This window comes from Myotis daubentonii, chromosome 5 (assembly GCF_963259705.1).
Source record: "Myotis daubentonii chromosome 5, mMyoDau2.1, whole genome shotgun sequence".
Lineage (NCBI taxonomy): Eukaryota > Metazoa > Chordata > Mammalia > Chiroptera > Vespertilionidae > Myotis > Myotis daubentonii.
Genome location: NC_081844.1, coordinates 21,393,844 through 21,410,655, shown reverse-complemented (window position 1 = coordinate 21,410,655; position 16,812 = coordinate 21,393,844). Strand labels below are relative to the sequence as shown.

Below are 16,812 nucleotides of genomic sequence, written 5' to 3'. Positions count from 1 at the left end.
TGCCTCCCACCATGAGCGCCTGGGAGAGCCATTCCAACACCCAGGCCACTCAGAACACTCACCCTTGTCTGCATCCTCTTTGCCATCTTCCTTCCCCTCCTCTTTTCCCTCTTCATCTTCTCCTTCCTAAGACACGATGTCAAAAATCCAATGTCAAGCATATGTAGTTGTTTATAATGGCTCTAAATGGCAAGGCCCTGCTACATGCCAGGCACTGGGCCAGGTGCCTCACATTCTCCCCACATCCCTTGCATGGAGGGCTCATTCCGTCCCTGGCTGGAAGGCCTCCCCACAGCCTCGCTCCCTCCACCAGAGCTCCCTGTCTCCCTGTGGTGATCATGCTTGCGTGCAGAACTGCCTCAGGATGGCCTGTGAAAGCCCTCTTCTGTGGCTCAGGTGCTCAGGCAACCCACTCTTCACTGGCACCCCTGCAGACAGAGCACACAGGGCCAGAGCCACTTACCGCTCTGCAGCCTTTTTCCACAGCGTCTGCACCTTCAGTGCCATCTGCAGTTTCTCCCTCGGTACCATCATCTGGAAGAGGAGACATGCTCAGCCCAGGAGCCCCATGGAGCAGGGGGCAGGAGGTAGGGGGCAGGGGCAGCAGCCAGTGCCCTGGCTCACCATTGTCCGAGTCACTGTTGTCTGAGCAGTCGGTTCGGGAGGCTTTGCTGTCTGGCTCATCAGGACTGCCGCCTTGCTTTCTCTTCTTCTTCTTGGTCTAGGTCAGAAAGAGGGAGCCAGGTCAAGGTAGATGGCTCCGGGCCCTTTCCTCCACCCACTCAAGAGCCAAGAGGGAAGGCCTCCTCTACTCACCCGGAAGTCAGCTGTGGTCCAGGTCTTCCAGGTCCGCCTCATCTGCTTCATGCCATTGCCAAACCCGAAGCCAAAGCGGGAGCCGCCTGGGAAGGCACCCCCACCACGCATGCCCTGGAACATGCCATACTCCGGGATGATGTTCTGGGAGAAGAGGGAGGGCAGCCGGGAGGCACCAGGCATGCACTGGCCCCGGGCCCCCATGGGGTCTTCCCACATGCGCCCATAGCCTGAGGCCATTGGCCGGCTACTCCGGGAGTCCCGGGCCCAGCCCTGAGCCCGTGGGCCAAAGGTGTCGCCGCCACGCATGCGAAACTGGTCTCTGTAGGCATCGTACTGGCCTTCGTAGGCCATTTCCATCTCAGGGTCAAGTTCGCCATAATCGTAGCCCGACCGGTAAAGGTCACGCTCACTCAGGACGGCCCTCGAGTCACAGGCCTCGTAGGAATCGTATCTGCAGAGGCAGGTGGCAAGCATCAGGGCGGGCCTCAGGTCCCGTTGCCTTTGCCTTCCCCCAAACCTCCCTCCAGCACCTACCCACCCTGCTGGAGGGGCTCAATGTTCAGAAATGCCAGGTAAAAGGCCTCTCAGGAGCAGAGTTCTAGAAACAGGAAGGGTCCCTCAGCTGGTATTCCCAAGCCTGCATGTGGACACGCATCAGCCTGGGGACCCTAAGGACTGATGACAGGAGGAGGGCCTGAGGGGCAGAGACACCTGATAGCCCTTAACCCTTTGGAAGCACATGTACATGTCTGCGTAGCCACACACCCAAGGCTGCTCCTTGGGAGGAACAGAGCCGAGCATCCCAACATCCTCCAGCACATTAACTGTCCAATGGGCTGATAATGCCAATAAGAAACCTGTGCTGATCTCATCCCTCATGACTGGGGGAACCCCCAAACCCTCCAAAGGCCCTTACCACCCAAAAGGAAAAAGGGTACAAAATGGAGTGTTTCCCAGGAAAAACAATGAGCTTGCCTAAGGACTAGAAAAAAATACTCTATTACATCAACCTGGAGCCTGGGACAGGGGTGGGGATGAGGGTGGTTAGGGCACTGACCCTACACAGCAATCGGCCAAACCTTCCACAGGAGTTGACAAGGCACTGCAGAGAGCCATTCTAACTTCGGCTGCAACCAAAGCCCCACAGGCCCAGACCCACCCTGATCTCACAGGCACAGCAAGTGTTCAGTGCTACACAACCTCAGCTCCAAGTACCATGGCTGTTGAGGGCAGGGGGTGTGCCTAGGGTTCCTCCCACACTTTTTACTTGCTACAAAGCCCATGCAAGCAAGTCCCTCTGCCTCCCAGTGGCTCTAGAGTTCTCACTTGACCCCACCAGTGCCCAGCCAGGTCCCTACCTACTTTCTGCTCTCCCCCATCTGCCAGCTGGAGTCATTAGGCTACTCCACTCCACCTTATACTAAAAATATGTGCGTCCTCCTCACTGAAGCCTCTTGATAGGGCCCAAGAACTCCTGGACTTGCACCAGTTCAGACAGTAACAAATACCCATAGCATGATGCTCTGGAGTAGGGCAAGTCTGAGCGCCAGGCCCAGTTCTACCACCTATTCCTGGGCATCTTCGGGCAAGGGTGTGACCTGCCTGTGCCTCATGTCCCCACCTGCATAACGAGGACAGGGACAGTTCTTTGTAGGCCGCTTCCGAGCTCAACAGGTGCACATCTGTCAGGTACTGAAAAGTGGCCAGGAAGTGTCCCCATCTGCCCTGTTCTTTATATGGGGATGGCCCAGCCTACCGTGGTGAACCCCAAGGCTCATCTAACTCTTCATACTCAATCCCATCTGTCCTGCCCTGACGGCGGGTAGGATGCAGTCTCATGCAAACTCCAAATGGTTGTCTCTAAAAGGAAGGGCCACTTAACACTGCTCCTAAGAGCCATTTGGTGGGTACAGTAAAATCAGCTGGGTCCAAAGTTGTTCTTTCCCCTACGAGCTGGGGGAGAGATTGGCCTCCAGCCAGTAGGGGAGGGGAGAGGTAGGGGAGCAAAGCCAGATATGGTCAGTGCACTGGACCCCAGCAGAAAGCCCCAGGAACAGAGGAAGGAGGGAGGAAGCAGACATGGAAGCAGTTGAGAGGGAGAAGCCAGCAGGCAGCAGACAGGAGCGCGCCTGCAGAGCCTCAGCCCCTAAGCAGGCACCTACTCACCTTTCTCCACCTGAGCCGTACACGCCTCCTTGTAGCATGTCTGTCTCCAAGTGCGGCACCATATCTAAGCGCTGGTTAATTCTGGACAAAACGGAATCAGCACTGGTGCTACCCACAGCACTAGGGTTTGCGTTTGTGTCAGAGCTAGGCATTTCCCAAGAGTTTGAAGTGGCCATACCGTACCCATAGTTGGTGGTGTTATCCTGGCCATAGCCATAGCCATAACCATAGTTATCGTAGCCTGCAACGAAGGAGATAGAGAGAGATGGCTAGGGGGTGGGAGAGGCGGGCCAGGGAGGAGAGAGGCAGAGACAGAAACAAGCACAGAAACAAGGACATTTTCTGTTGCAGAGACAATCTGGGGACATAGCCACCCAAGGAGTCCTTCTGTGAAGGAGCAGCCAGCCCAGAGCCCCCAAAGGCACCCATCCCAGCAGAAACATACAAACAGTTCAATCCCAAGGGAGAGGACAGCAATCATGGAAATGATACTTGCCTCTGTTTGTCCCAGAGTTCCAAGTTCCATATCCTACAAAAAGCAAAAGGATAATTACGTTTTACAATATAATGAGAGTTTAATTCAGGAACAAACGAAGACAATACTTCCAGTGTCTGACTGGATGCAAGAGACTGAACCTGCCCCTAACTGAGGAGCCTGGAGCGTGACAGAACCACAGAAATGATCCAGGCCACTCGCTGCCCTGGTACTCCCACCTTCTGGGGATCTGACCATCTGCTATTCAAGGAGTCTCCCCTTCAAAACACTCTCAGCTAAGGAATTTGACTCCTATACTCCCTTAAGGAGCCAAAATGAGAAGGTTACACAACTCCTGGCTAAGCACCAATTAGAGGAAAAGGAGAGTGATTCCAGTGCCTCACACAGATTCCGCTGTATAAGAATTTCAGCACCAAGTCCACATCCACGCTGAAGTCATGTCACTCAAATTGCACAACAGAGCCATCTGGATGGAGTAGAGAAACTTACCACCCTAATCCTTCAAATGTCTGCCTTAACAGGAAGGGCCACCGAGTCCTTAAATTGTGTGAGCGTGCTGTGCTGGAACATATCAGCCGAGAGAAGGACAAGACACAACTTCAATATGGATTATTAACTCAATATGCTCTGGAGCTTATCATAGTACATGAGAAAAATTCATTCCTTCTGGAACACAAAGCCCTTAGAACTGACAACGTATGAAGCAGACATGCTTCCTACCCAGGGGAATCCATGAGAACAGACAACCCAACTTCCCAATGACTCTGGTGAATGCCCAGAGTCATCTCCTACTTCTGGTTCTCTCTGCACTGAGGACAAGTCAAGCTCATTTCAGGGCAGGACCAAAGTTCAGTGAGATGGCAGCATGATGAGCGGCAAAATCCAGCCATAGCAGAGCAAGAACACACACACTGAAAAGATGAACCAGGGAAAATGAGGGACAGGTCGAGGTCCTCCTCAATACAGTACCCAAACAGAATGTGGAGGCATCAAAAACCAGCGAGGGACTTTAGAGGACCACTAAGTTTAATGAATGTGAGCATAAAAAAGCTTACAAATAAAAATCCTCTTCATTTGGGAAAACCAAAGGAGAGGCTTCTCATGCATTCATTTATTCAACATCTATCATCCTGAGCACACAGAGCAGACTGGCATATCTGGGCACTGTTCAGGCCCGGGGCACTGCATGTTAAAGGAGTGAGACACTGCTAACTAGTGAGTAATAATGGATGAGTCGGAAATCATAAAAAGAGTGACAGATAAGAAGGCTGGCAGAGGCACACAAGGAATAAATTCACTTATCCCTGGCAACTACAAGAGACTGACCATGTGGCTGTTTGCACCAGGGAGAGTAGACACTATTCACAAAAGGAGGTGGGATTGGGAGCAGGAAGTCATCAAGGCAGACCCATTGGGGCTATGCTTGTGAGGCTAGAGAATATGGTCTCCTAGGGCAGTGGCCGGCAAACTGCGGCTCGGCAAACCGCGGCTTGCGAGCCACATGCGGCTCTTTGGCCCCTTGAGTGTGGCTCTTCCACAAAATACCGGCTCTTCCACAAAATACCGACTTCTGCGCATGGGTCACGAAGTTTCAATTGCACTGTACGTGCACGCCCGCACGTGGTATTTTGTGGAAGAGCCACACTCAAGGGGCCAAAGAGTCACATGTGGCTCGTGAGCCATGGTTTGCCGACCACGGTCCTAGGGTTCAGCTGCTGAAGACCCACAGTTTGGAAGCACAAGGGAAGGAATCAGGAGTGGGTACTGACTCCGTGAACACAAGCACAGGCTGCTCTGATGGGCTCGGACAAGCACTCTCTATGTGCTATTTGCTTCACCTGGAGCAACGGACACACTGATGGGCTCCCCAGCTGGGTCCCTTCAGAGAGAAGTCTGTCTACACCAGTGGTTCTCAACCTTGGCTGCACATTAGAATCACCTGGGAATCTTTTTAAAATCCTGATTTCTGGGCCTCATCCTCCGGAAATTCTGTTTCTTTGTTATGGGGTGGGACCACAACATTAGTAACAAAGAAACAGAATTTATGGAGGATGAGGCCCAGAAATCAGGATTTTAACAAGATTCCCAGGTGATTCTAATGTGCAGCCAAGGTTGAGAACCACTGGTCTACCGGGGTCCTCAAACTACGGCCCACGGGCCACATGCAAATACAAATATTGTATTTGTTCCCGTTTTGTTTTTTTACTTCAAAATAAGATATGTTCAGTGTGCATCGGAATTTGTTCATAGTTTTTTTTTAAACTATAGTCTGGCCCTCCAACGGTCTGAGGGACAGTGAATTGGCCCCCTGTTTAAAAAGTTTGAGGACCCCTGGCTACACTATGGCATTTGGAGACAACTCCCCCATACCCCCCAGACTTGTCCCTTCCTAAAGAACATCCAAACTCACTTTCATCCCCATAAAGGTTAAGATCATTGTTAACAAAGGGAATGTTAAGGACTTAAAAAAAAAAAAAAGAAAGAAAGAAAGAAAAAAGGAGATGGTCATAGTAAACAATACTTATAGAGCAAAAACAAATACTCAGTGAAATATCTCATTTAGGCATCAAAAAATCTATTAAGCTTTTTGTAGCACAAGGAAATGTGCTACAGTAAAAATAAATAAATAAAGCAGGATACATAATTCTATCCACCTATAATTCAACTACCTAAGATAGGTATGCTGACAAATGTTAAACATTAAAATGGTGGGATCTTGGTTGATTGTTTCTCAAAATGTTATTTAAATGATGTTACACTAGCCCTGGCTGGTTTGGCTCAGTGGATAGAGTGTTGGCCTGCGGACTGAAGGGTCCCAGGTTCAATTCCAGTCGGGAGCACATGCCCGGGTTGCGGGCTCGATCCCCAGTGGGGGGCGTGCAGGAGGTGGCCAATCAATGATTCTCTTCATTGATGTTTCTATCTCTCTCTCCCTCTCCTTTCCTCTCTGAAATCAATAAAAATATAAATGTTGTTACACTATTCTTGCAATTTAAGCCAGAAGGAAAAATAAAACTGTCTCCATACTTTCACAATGTTGATTATCTACATTTAAAAAATCTCAAGCAATTTACAAGCATTACTAGAATAAGTGAATTTTGCAAGGTTTGCTACAGTCAATATTCAAAAAAAAAAATTGCCCAATTTCTACATTTTAGCAATGAATAACTGAAAATTTTAAAACTACTACTTACCTTAGCACTAAGAAATACTTCTTAAGTGTAAACATAACAAAATATGTAAAGGATCTGTGTCTTGGACACTACAGAACACTAATGAAAGAAATCTAAGGTTTAAATAAATGAGTAATAAGGATCAGAAAATTTAATATTGTTAAGATGTTAATTCTCCCAAACTAATATGTAGATTCAAGACCATCCACTCAAAATCTCATAAGGTATTTTTATAGAAATGGATAAACTGACCCTAAAATTTATATGCAAAAGCAAAGGAAATAAAATATCCAAGTCAATTCTGGAAAAACAAGACATACTATACAGTACACAAGAGTGTGGTATTGGAGGCAATTTAGACATACAAATCAACAGAACAGAATCAGAGTCCAGTTACAGACCCACACATATATTCTGATTTTCAACAAAAATAAAAAACAATCTTCAGTCATACTGAACACCTTGTAGAAATATTAACTCAAAATGGATCACAAAATAAACGGAAAACATAAAACTATGGAAGGCTACTCAAGACTGAACATAATCAGTCTGCTAGCAGAGGTGGGTCTCTGGAGGCTTTCAGTCTTTGCCTGATCTAGCTGGTCAGAAACAGCATTTGACACTGTCCTGCACTAGAGATTGGGAGGCATAGCAGATCTACCTAATACACAGTTACAAACCCAAACAGGCAGGCAAAAGGGAGACAAAAATACAATTCCCAAATGAAAGAACAAGAGAATTCTTCAGAAGAGCTAAGTGAAATGGAGATAAGAAATTTATCAGGCCAAAACCGGTTTGGCTCAGTGGATAGAGCGTCGGCCTGCGGACTGAAAGGTCCCAGGTTCGATTCCGGTCAAGGGCATGTACCTGGGTTGCGGGCACATCCCCAGGAGGAGATGTGCAGGAGGCAGCTGATCGATGTTTCTCTCTCATCGATGTTTCTAACTCTCTATCTCTCTCCCTTCCTCTCTGTAAAAAATCAATAAAATATATTAAAAAAAAAAAAAAAGAAATTTATCAGACATAGAGTTCGGAATAATGGTGGCAAAGATGCTCAATGCATGAGAAAATACATAGCAACTATGAAGAATGACATGGCACTAATAAAGAACACAGTGGAAGGAATACACAGCAGATTAGGGGAAGATGAGAACAGAGCAATAAATTAGAAAACAGGGTAGAAAAAAATCTCTATCGTGAATGACCATGTGCACTTTAGAAGAATGTATATTCTTCAGCTTTGGGGTGAAATGTTCTATAAATGTCAAGTAAATCCATCTGATCCAATGTGTCATTTAGAGTCATTATTAATTTTTTGTCCGGAAGATTTATCCAGTGAAGTCAGCAGGGTGTTAAATTTCCCTACTATGATTGTATTGTTGTTGATCTCCCCCTTAAAATCCTCTAGAAGTTTTTTATATATTTAGGTGCTCCTGTATTGGGTACATATATATTTACCAGGGTTATATTCTCTTGTTGGATTGATCTGTTTAGTATTATGTAGTGACCTGTGTTATCCCTTTGATGGCCTTCATTTTGAAGTCTATTTTGTCAGACATGAGTATTGCCACCCTAGCTTTTTTTTTTTTTTCCCCATTTGCATGGGAAATTTTTTTCCATCCCTTCACTCTCATCCTGTGTGAGACTTTTGTTCTGAGGTGGGTCTCTTGTAGACAGCATATAATTGGGTCATGTTTTTATAGCCAAGCAGCTACCCTATGTCTTTTGATTGGAGCATTTAATCTATTTACCTTTAAGGATATTATTAACTAGAGGCCCAACGCACAAAATTTGTGCAAGAGTAGGCCTTACTCCTCCCGGCTGCCAGCACTGGCTTCCCTCTGGCCACCTGCAGGCACCTGGGACCCAGGCTTCCCTTGCAGCCTTGGCTTCGTCTGGTCTAATTAGTATATTATGCCTTTATTATTATAGATAGATACTTATTTATTGCCATTTTAATTCTGTATGCCTGTTTCTCTTTCTCTTTGTTCTCATTATAGCAGTCCTGTTAGCATTTCTTTTTTTCTTTTTTTAAAAGCAAAGTTCGTGGTGTTTTTTTTTTAAATATATTTTTATTGATTTCAGAGAGGAAGGGAGAGGGAGAGAGAGATAGAAACATCAATGATGAGAGAGAATCATGGATTGGCTGCCCCCTACACCGGCAGTTTAAACCGGCAGTCGGACATCCCGCTTGCAATCCGGGACCACTGGCTCCTAACTAACTGCTCACCTGCCTGCCTACCTGGTTGCTCCTAACTGCTCTCCCCCGCTGGCCTGATCGCCCCTAACTGCTCTCCCCTGCTGACCTGATCACCCCTAACTGCTCCCCTGCCAGCCTGATCCCCCCCAACTGCTCTCCCCAGCTGGCCTGATCCCCTCTAACTGCTCTCCTCTGCTGGCCTGATCGCCCCTCACCACCTCTGCCTTGGCCCCCACCACCGTGGCTTTGTCCAGAAGGACATCCAGAAGACGTCCAGTCTATCCGATCTAATTAGCATATAACCCTTTTATTAGTATAGATGTGTCTGGACATGGGCCTGTGTGGGTTCTTCTTGCTTGGTACTCTCTGTGCCTCCTGGATTTTTTCTTTCAGCAGGCTAGGGAAGTTTTCTGCCATAACTTTTTCAAACACATTCTCTATCCCTTGCTCACTTTCTTCTCCTTCTGGCACACCTATTATGCGAATATTGTTACATTTCATGTTGTCCCACAGTTCTCTTAAACTATCCTCCTGGTTTTTTATTGTTTTTTTTCTTTTTAACATCATTTAAAATTTTCATACTACCCAAGGCAATCTACAGATTCAATGCAATCCCTATTAAAATACCAACAGCATATTTCACAGGTCTAGAACAAATATTCCAAAAATTTATATGGAACCAAAAAAGACACCAAATAGCTGCAGGGAGTGGGGACAGGCTAGGAGTGAATGGGGGAGAGAGGGGACATATGTAATACTTTCAACAATAAAGATTTTTATAAAACAACATAAAACTATGAAGCACCTAAAAGAAAACTTAGGGCTCTGGACAGTGTGGGTTGGTTGGTTGGAGCATCACCCCATGCACCAGAAGATTCACAGTCAAGGGCACATACCTAAGTTGCAGGTTCAATCCCAGGTTGGGGCTTGTTGGGAGGCAACCGATAAATGTGCCTCTTTCATATTGATGTTTTTCCTTCTCTCTCTCCCTTCCTCCCTCCCTCTCTCTTTTTTTAAAAAAAAAATATATATTTTTATTGATTTGAGAGGGAGAGTGTGATGACCCATGTTCTGCGTGGTTCAGGGTTCTGGATCTGCAGAAGGGCCGCGCAAATGACAGAGATGAGACAAGAAATAATTTGGAAATATTGGGGGCCAGGCGGGAAGCCCAACACAAGGGGAAGGACTTCCACTCGTGCCCAGGCCTTGCCAATCTTTTATTCAATTTTGGATACACATCTAGCCCTTAGTCAGGCAGGTAACTGCGGTAACAGACAATCTTAAAGGTCAGTAAATATTAGAAAGATTTACTCTGAGACTATTTGGTCAGGAAATTGCTTGAGCCACCACTGTCTGGACTAAACAATCAGTGCATATCTCTGGCCCTTGCCAGGGCTCAAAGTTCACCAGCGTTCCAGGCTCCTTTTTACACTTCACTGATAGTGAAGACAATGGGTGGCTTCCTACAGGAGAGGGGAGAGAGAGATAGAAACATCAATGATGAGAGAGAATCATTGATTGGCTGCCTCTTGCATGCCCCCTACTGGGGATTGAGCCCGCAACCTGAGCGTGTGCCCTTGACCAGAATCGAACCTGGGACCTTTTAGTCTGCAGGCCGACGCTCTGCCCACTGAGCCATACCAGCTAGGGCCTTCCTCCCTCTCTTTAAAAAACAAAAACAAAAAAAACTACAGTTTTGCCCTGGCCAGTGTGGCTCAGTTGTTTGTCATACCATGCACTGAAAGGTGCCTGTTCAATTCCAATCAAGGCACATACCCAGGTTTTGGGTTTGATCCCCAGTCAGGGTACATACAGGATGCAATCATTGATGTTCTCTCTCACATCGATGTTTATGTCTCTCTCTCCCCCTCACTAAAATAAATAAAAACATATTTAAAAAAAGAAAAAACTTAGAAGAAAATATTTGTAACATTGGGTTAGGCATAAATTTCTTAGATACCATAAATTTCTTGTGATTCCAAAATCACAACCTATTAAAGACTGATAACTTGGACTTCATCAAAATGAAGAACTTGTATTCTTCAAAAGACATTGATAAGAGAATAAAGAGACAAGCCACAGTTTGGTAGAAAATATTTGCAAATGGCACCTTATAAAATGCTTATACCCAGACTATGTAAACCAGAGGGAAAACAATTCAAAAAAGATGTGCAATTTGATACTATGTTGTTGTTTTTTAAACTAGTTTATTATATTAAGCTACTTAGTATTTATATAGAATCTCCTTTTTGAAGTGTAAATGTTTTTGTTTGTTTGTTTTAATATATTTTATTGATTTTTTACAGAGAGGAAGGGAGAGGGATAGAGAGTTAGACACATCGATCAGCTGCCTCCTGCACACCCCCCTACTGGGGATATGCCCGCAGCCAAGGTACATGCCCTTGACCAGAATCGAACCTGCAACCTTTCAGTCCGCAGGCCGAGGCAGGCCGACGCTCTATCCACTGAGCCAAACCGGTTAGGGCAATTTGGTACTATGTTTGGATAAAAGGAGTGAGCCAAGGAGGGCAGGAGAGGGAAGCCATGCAAACCAAGTTTTTCCTCATTTATGAAATACCTGCAGGGACTAGCTGCTAATACTTCAGGTAGCTTACTTATGTGCATTTACTCTGTGACTCCTGAGGAACTGTCACCATGCAGGCTGTCTTTCCCCAGACCTTAGTAGTAAAACAAACTACCCATCTCAGCCACCAAGACTTTATCCTTATTAATTCCAAAGAGGGTTCTTTGTCAACAGACACTTAACGTCAGAGAACTCCATATGGAAAGACCAGCTTTATCCGTAGTTACAGCTGCCAAAGCTTGCTGACAGAATATCTACGGACCCTGTTGGCTGACTACTTCTGAATTAAATTTAGTGTGTCTGTCCACATTTGAGAAACCAACCAGAGATTTTCCCTCAACCATACATGTGAGGAACTGCCTGGCTTGAAATGGCCTGACATCGTTGAAAGCTCACTAGATTCAGACAGGCAGCCTCTCTGGCACAGTGGACCCATACACTACTTTGCGGCTAAGGTAATGGCTTGGTTTCTGTTCATTCCAATCCTTTTGACTTTGATTAGCCACTTCCCTTCCCAGACCCTCAAGAAGATTTTCTGAAGCCAGAGGTTTGTCACAGACTTCTAGCAAAATGTTAAAGGGTCAAAGGAACCAATCATTTCCAGCCCCAAGATTTCCAACTTGTTCAATAACACAGGCATCTCTCCCATAATTGCCTCCAGGGGGGAGTGCCAGCTACACACCCCACCCCACCATTTTATACAAGTTTGGATTTAGAAAAGCAAGACAGGGAGACATCAAGGTCAAAGGCACTAACTAGACACCAGATTGCTCTGGTACTAGGAGAAGGCAGAGCGCTCACCCTCTGGTTCCCAGGGGCCCACACTTACCATAATCACAGGTGGGCTGAACACTGGAGTCTGAGTACGTTGACTGCAAAGTGGTTTCAGATCCCTGGACAAAGCCTAAACATATGCACAGCATGGTTAGTTTCCCCAAACAAGCCATCGCCAATGACCTAAAACTACCCTTTAGTATAGACTGGTAGGCCCTCCCCGCACTGGAAAGCCTAAACTCTAGCTTCTGAACACTTTAATTACAGCCCAGAACATATTAACCAATGGAAAGGCAGGCTATGTTTAACTTGCTACACCAGAAGAATTGGATACAAATTTTCAAATACTTTAAACCAGTAACTCAAATGAGTACCCAAATTACCATTCAGCTAAATGAGAAAATACTTGTATCAAACATCTAAGCACTGATTATTGCAGGTGGACCACCTTCAATTCAAACAAGGACAGCGTTATTTTTGAACAACATTTAGACAATACCCTTCCCCAAATCTAAAACCAAAACTGTTTTGTATTTTTAGTTTTCTAATAAAAATGTACACATTACAATTACCTCTTAAATGTAATTACTTAAGTTATAGCATGTTTACATGGAACAAATATTACATATAATTTCCTATTTTCTCAACTCTCAAACTATTTCACACCTTAAAATAAATTAGTACTAAGCAAGGAAAGCTTGAATCTCTACCAGAAATACTGCTCTTAAATGCTTATTGTAACAGACTATGATGAGTCCTAATGCTATCTTTAAAACTAGGTTGAAAAAAATTTTTTTAATGATTTACCCATAACACTGAAATTATGACAGATATCATAAGAGGCAATATTTGCCTACTCCCATCAGAGCCAACTCATGCCCTAAAAATAAAAACCAGCACCTCCAATAACAAAAGCATACATCAAGTGCCTTTCTGGGGTGAGCATTCACATATTTGTTGATGGTTTCTCTAGTTCATCTCTTAAAGACCCCAGCAACAAAGGTAACAGCAACAGCAGCCAACACTGAACAAGTATTTTCCCCGAAGGGTGCTAAGAGCTTTCCCTGCATTCTTTCATTTTGTCCTCACCACAGCCAACACAGGGGTCAGGGCCAAGATCCCTTACCCTGCAATCCACAGTACAAAAAGGCCTGCAAACCAAATGTTCTCCTCAAATGTGGAACAACACTCATTTGGGGGCAAAAACGACCTGTGAGGACAATTATGGTCTTTCTTTACCCCACACCCTGGTGTGGGGGTTGTGGAATGTCCTCTCAAGCTAGAATTTTGCAAAAATGACTGAATATGACTTCTGAGACTTCCATCTTGTTCTCCCTTAGATCATTCACTCAAGGGAAAACTAGCCACCATGTTGTGCCAGTGGTTCTCAACCTTCCTAATGCCGCGACCCTTTAATACAGTTCCTCATGTTGTGGTGACCCCCAATCATAAAATTATTTTTGTTGCTACTTCATAACTGTAATGTTGCTACTGTTATGAATCGTAATGTAAATATCTGACATGCAGGATGTATTTTCATTGTTCGCGACCCACAGGTTGAGAACCGCTGCTAGTAGGGCTGTGGAGAGGTCCACCTGGTGAGGAACCAACAGCCGGCATCAACCTAAGCAGCCATGAGAGTTTAAGTCGCCTGGGAGGTGAGTCCTTCAGCACAGTCAAGCCTTGAGACGACTACAGTCCAGACTAACATAAAAAATGTAACCTCATGAGATCCCAAGCCAGAACCATCCAGCGACACTATTTGTGTATTCCTCACACACAATAATTGTGAGATAAAGGTTCCTATTAGAAAAATGGTATCATGTAAGACCTGATTCTGGATTTTTCTACCCTATGTTTCCATTGCTTTCATCTTTCCTCTCAGTGCCAGAGAAAATGACTCCTTTCCCAAGTACACACAAACTAAGTTCAAAAGCTGGACAAATATCAGAAAGATAAATTTTTTTAATCACATTCTATAAGTAAGAGGGGTAACATTTGCTTAGGCCTCCAGAACTTCTCCCTAAGGGCAAAACAGTTGTCTGAGATGTGATTAAAATGCCTTTGACTTTAGTGGTCAGCTTTTTAAAAGTGAAAAACGTAGCACAGAATCAGAGCCTCGAGATGGGGAGGTAAAATTCAGATGTGGCCATTAGTGACCTCTCCAACTCTGTCCTTGTCTACAAACGTCAATGCTCCGTGTTTAACTTCCCCACGGCACCTAATCACTCGTGTTCTTGTTTCTTCAGCAGTCATGACCCTCACCACACAGAACTGTCTTCCAGGTCACAATAAGATCTGGTGGAAAAGATTACATCTAAATTACAGAGATGTCAGTAACAACCCTACTGACTTTCCTCCAGAACCAGGAAAGCTACCGAAATGCCAGGGCAGGGTGGCCCAATCCTGGCATCACTGACTTCCAAGCCAGCTAATGCGGGGTGGCGGGGGTGGCGGGGCTGTCTTGGGCGGTGCTCGATGCTTAGCAGCACTCCCGGTCTCTACACACCGGATGACAGGAGCACCCTCCCACCAGACATGACAACCAAAAACATATCCAGATGCTGCCAAATGTCCCCTGGGCGGTAGACTCGGCCCTGGATGAGAACCTCTGGGCCAAGGGATGGCTGCTCCGGGTTCTTGCCAAGCTCCGGGCCTGGGTGCCAGGAGGGAGGCCCGGCAACACCTCTTTGCCAGGCCAACATAAAGCAGCCTACAAAGGAGCCCCAAAGGCTCAGGTTCCATTCTGAGCCCCCAACATTCCACAGCAGAATGCTGGTTACCAGGCAACCACACATGCTCAGCCTAATACTCCCCTCCAAGGCGGGGGGCCTAGCCCGTGGCTCCTGGTTGAGCAGCCTCGGTGGTTACCACCAGGACACACGCAGCTGTCCAGTTCATCCACGGATGATGTACATTTGCCGTGCCAGCGCATCACAGCCCCCGTCTGATCTCAGCACCCACCCTCCCTTTTGCTCAAGGCCCACTGGCCTCCCTGGCAGAACATCTAAGGAGCCAAGCATCTCCTAGCGGCTAGGACCTAGCCCCTGGGCCAGATAGTCTTAATTCCCGTCCTCTATTCTGGCTTCTGCTCAAATGTCACCTCTTTAGCGGTGTCCAAGCACCCCACCTAATGGAACAACTCCCCGGGTACTGCCCACCCCAGGATATAGCCCACATTCATTTGTTTGCTTGGGGTGGTCTGCCCCGCCCTGTAAGCTGCTTGAGGAATTCTTGCCGTATTCCAGCTGCCTATTCAGCACCTGACACGATGAATCTGACAGATGGTGAATGAATTACCCTGGAAATGAGCCGTTCCAGGCAAGGCTCAAGCTCAGGCCCTCAGGACCCAAGGTACCCTGCTCAGTCCAAACCTCCCAAATATCTACTCCTCGCTCCGGGGCTGGAGCCTCTCCCAGCCCGGGGCTGGCAAGGGGCAAGAGGAGCTGCGACATCTTACAGGGACACTGAGCGTGGGGGGTTGGGGAGCCGGTGAGGCAATGGCGACGGCAGCCGAGCCCGCTGACGGATCGCAAGGGCCGAAGCCCGAGAAAGGGCGACCAGAGGCTGCGAGGTCCGAAAAGGCCAGGCTAGGGGCGGAGGTGGTGGGAGAAAAGACCTCGGGCCCCGAGGCCGCCCGCGGACACAGGCGACGGAAGCCAAAATCTCGGGCGACCGAGAGCCAGAGCGCGAGGGTGCAAGCACAGAGCACCGAGGAGCCGAAGCTTGAGGGGCGCGAACCTGAGAGGACCCGTCCGCGGCGCCATTTTGCGACCGCAGAGAGAGCGGTATCCAGGCCCCGGGGGAGGCGCGGGCGAGCCCGGCGCGGCCTTGGCACGTCCCCGTCCCTCCCGACCCGGGCCTGACTCCCGACCCTGCCGGGCTCACCTGTGTAGCTCATGGCACCGGCGTACACTGCGCCTGAAAACTCCGGCAAATGCGCCGCACGTCAGACGCGGAGATTGCCGTGACAATCCCCCGGGCTCTTTCTACATATAACGGAGCCCCGCCTCCCGACCGCATTGGCTCACGCCCGGCTCTGACTTCACGTCTATTAGGCCACGATACTGTCTATTTCAGGGTTTCCTCATACCAATGGCTGAGGCTGTGGCCAATCTCATGAGAGTCCCGCCCTGCTCCCGCCTTCCGTTATTTCAAGCCTGCGGTGATTGGTTAAAAATAACCTGTAGAGTTCGAAGGGGCGGAGCTATGCGCTACGGAAAGACCTGAGGCTCAAGGGCGGCCGGGTGGGGGTTGGGTCTGTGACCGGGAGGCCCGCCAGAGGGAGCTGGGTTTACAGCGAAGGGCACCGCTGGAATCGCGGCTCTCCCGCCGGGGTGCTGTGCCAACAGGGGCTGTTTCTAACATCTCTGGCCTTCAGCTCCAAAATGAGCACGGTAAAGCCATATTGGAACGAAAATTACAACTAAGCGCCAGCCAAACGAGATGCTGGGCACAGATTCAAATATATATATATAAAGCAGTCACTCCAGTGCTGGGTGTACAAATTGTTACGGTTTGTTATCAATGGTTACATAAAAATAACAAATATATTTATATAACATGTTTATATTATATATGTAATAAATGTTTGTAATTT

General features: G+C 47.1%; 1 protein-coding gene across 5 annotated transcripts in view; it reads right to left on the bottom strand.

Moving 5' to 3' along the window:
* AKAP8L (A-kinase anchoring protein 8 like) overlaps positions 1-16,260 on the bottom strand; it is a 31,711-nt gene extending 15,451 nt beyond the window's left edge. For 2 of the 5 annotated variants that reach the window (XR_009452956.1, XM_059696455.1), the window contains exons 1-8: positions 16,101-16,260; positions 12,268-12,342; positions 3,482-3,514; positions 2,986-3,226; positions 817-1,270; positions 625-721; positions 464-534; positions 63-126 (exon numbers count right to left, since the gene is read on the bottom strand). Coding sequence is in view for 4 of the 5 variants with exons in the window: in XM_059696455.1 (XP_059552438.1) it covers positions 63-126; positions 464-534; positions 625-721; positions 817-1,270; positions 2,986-3,226; positions 3,482-3,514; positions 12,268-12,342; positions 16,101-16,113 (1,048 nt within the window). In the remaining variant the exon portion in view is untranslated. The remainder of the gene's footprint in view (positions 1-62; positions 127-463; positions 535-624; positions 722-816; positions 1,271-2,985; positions 3,227-3,481; positions 3,515-12,267; positions 12,343-16,100) is intronic. The other 3 variants (XM_059696458.1, XM_059696459.1, XM_059696456.1) reach the window with 3 other exon arrangements.
* Positions 16,261-16,812: the final 552 nt, after the last annotated feature.